We start from the raw sequence: 2,183 nt of genomic DNA, 5'->3' as shown, positions 1-2,183 counted from the left end.
CCCCAAACACACCCCCAGCCTGCACCCCCTCTTTCTTTTCCAGGGGCAGGCAGGAGCCAAGGGCAGGAAGGGGACTGTGGGACCACAGGGGCCCAAAGGCACCCTGGTAAGGTGCTGTCCCTCGTGGGATGGAAAAGCCGTGTCCAAGGAAGCTTTGGGAAAAGGGACGTTTGTGTAGGTCCTACAATAATTTGCTTAGGGATTTTTCTCCCCTCCCAGGGCGAGAGCGGGTGTGACCGGCGGGGTGCTCCGGGGAGGAAGGGTGCCAAGGTACCGCCAGCATGCAGCAGGGATGGGGATGGGTGGGATGAACCCACTCTCTGTCTGTGGGGCTGCCGGGGGGGGCTGTCCCAGCCCCACTCACTTGTGCTGCTTCCTCCAGGGCGCTCGGGGCCTGCTGGGGTACCCCGGGGCTCAGGTGAGTGCGTGGGGGGCCAGGAGGGGACCTGGGGACCTGGTCAGGGTTTGTGGGGTGCTGGTAAGGATGAGATCAGCTTCCTCCGTGTGTCCCCCCCAAGGGCGATGGGGGCGAGAGAGGGTCCCCGGGGGACAAGGGTGCGCGAGGGCTGCCTGGGCGCAGGGTGAGTACGGCGCAGCCCCCTCCCCGCTCCCCCCTCGCCGTGCCCACCCAACTCAGCTCCTCGGGGCTCTTCCAGGGTGACGCCGGGAGCAGAGGAGAAACGGGTGGCCGCGGCAGCATGGGACCTCCGGGAGAAATGGTGATTCTCTGCAAATTCCCTTTTTCCTGCCTCATTTCTGCCTGCGACCAGCCCTGGCGTGCAGGGACGTGTCCCGTGTTCCTCCTTCTTCATTTCTCTCCTCTCCCGCTGCTCCAGGGCCCGAAGGGCTCTCCGGGCATTCCCCCCTCCACGGTACGGTCTGGGGACTGGGACCTGGCCCTGAGGGGTGACCTCGGGGGACAGTGAGGAGCTCGGTGGCTGCCTGGCCCCAGCAAGCCTTACTGGTTTTGCTGGGAAGAGCTGGGCGGGAGAGCTGGGCCTGACTGCGCATCCCTCCAGCTGTGCGAGCTCAAGACTTTCATCCGCCGGAGCTGCGGTGAGAGCGGCGGGGCTGGCAGGGAGGGGACAGGGTCTGGCTCGGTGGAGGGGACAAGGGGACGGCTGGATGGTGACGGTGGATGGGTGGGTGCAGGTACCATGAGCACAGGATGTCCCAGGGGGGGCTTTTTCTGTGGCCCCTGAGATGCCACCACCCCCTCGCAGCCGTCACCTCGCCTTCCTGCCCGCTCTTCCCCACCGAGCTCGTTCTGGTGCTGGAAACCTCCTCCATGGTGTCGCCGGCCCTTTTCTCCCGCATGAAGGAGCTGCTGGCCCTGCTGCTTCAGGACCTGCAGGTCTCCCCGTTGGGTTGCCCGGCGGGGGCTCGGGTAGCCATGCTGGCCTACGCGGCCACCCCCACCTACCTGCTGCGTGCCGGGGAGGTGGGAAGCGGGGCCGCGCTGCTGGGACGGCTCCGCCGCCTCTCGCCCACCCGCTCCTCCCGGCGCGGCCGTTTGGCCGCTGCCATGCGCTTCGTGGGCCACCATGTGCTCAAGAGGGTCCGGCCGGCCACCCTGGGCAGGAAGGTGGTCCTCTTCGTCACCAGTGGCCGGAACCAGGACCTGGATGGCATCGGGGAGGCTGCTCTGCAGTACGAAGCCCTGGGCATTGTGCCGGCGGTGCTCACCTTCACCCCGCTGCCCGAGGTGGTGCGGGCTTTCCAGGTGAGCCTTGGGGCTAGTGGCTACTCACCTCAGTCCTCAGGTCCCCCCAGCCCTCTTCTCCCCCAGCTCTGACTCTGCCTCGTGCCCAGGTTAACGGCCTCTTCCGAGTGGTCCAGCTCTCCGCAGCGGAGCCGGCCGGGGATGCGGCAGTGCTGCGGGACACGGTGCTGCCCTGCGTCCTCTGCTTCGGTAGGCAGCCCCGGCACAGCACCAGGGATGGGGGTGTGTGTACCCCCCTGACACCCTCTCTCCCTCTCCCCAGACCTCTGCCACCCCGAGGGTTGTGTCATGCCATCCCCTGACCCGCTGGACGTGGACTTGGCCTTGGTGGTGGACAACACAGCCCCGGGGATGCCGGCAGAGAGGCTGGAGGCCGTCGGCGAGCTCTTCCACCGCCTCCTGCAGCACCTGCGGCTAGCGGGGCCCGATCCGGTGCAGCACGGCACCCGCATCGCCCTGG

General features: G+C 67.6%; 1 protein-coding gene across 1 annotated transcript in view; it reads left to right on the top strand.

Moving 5' to 3' along the window:
* LOC113490942 (collagen alpha-4(VI) chain-like) overlaps window positions 1-2,183 on the top strand; it is a 4,572-nt gene extending 2,389 nt beyond the window's left edge. Inside the window, exons 8-17 of the mRNA XM_026867558.1 lie at window positions 44-106; window positions 220-270; window positions 383-418; window positions 519-581; window positions 657-719; window positions 837-872; window positions 1,020-1,056; window positions 1,606-1,723; window positions 1,813-1,912; window positions 1,986-2,183. Coding sequence (XP_026723359.1) covers window positions 44-106; window positions 220-270; window positions 383-418; window positions 519-581; window positions 657-719; window positions 837-872; window positions 1,020-1,056; window positions 1,606-1,723; window positions 1,813-1,912; window positions 1,986-2,141 — 723 coding nt within the window. The 3' untranslated portion in view covers window positions 2,142-2,183. The remainder of the gene's footprint in view (window positions 1-43; window positions 107-219; window positions 271-382; window positions 419-518; window positions 582-656; window positions 720-836; window positions 873-1,019; window positions 1,057-1,605; window positions 1,724-1,812; window positions 1,913-1,985) is intronic.

The sequence above is a fragment of the Athene cunicularia genome, unplaced genomic scaffold, assembly GCF_003259725.1.
Source record: "Athene cunicularia isolate RWA unplaced genomic scaffold, athCun1 SCF_75, whole genome shotgun sequence".
In the NCBI taxonomy this organism is placed as follows: Eukaryota; Metazoa; Chordata; class Aves; order Strigiformes; family Strigidae; genus Athene; species Athene cunicularia.
The sequence above is the reverse complement of the archived record's forward strand: the minus strand, read 5'-3'. Positions and strand labels throughout refer to the sequence as shown.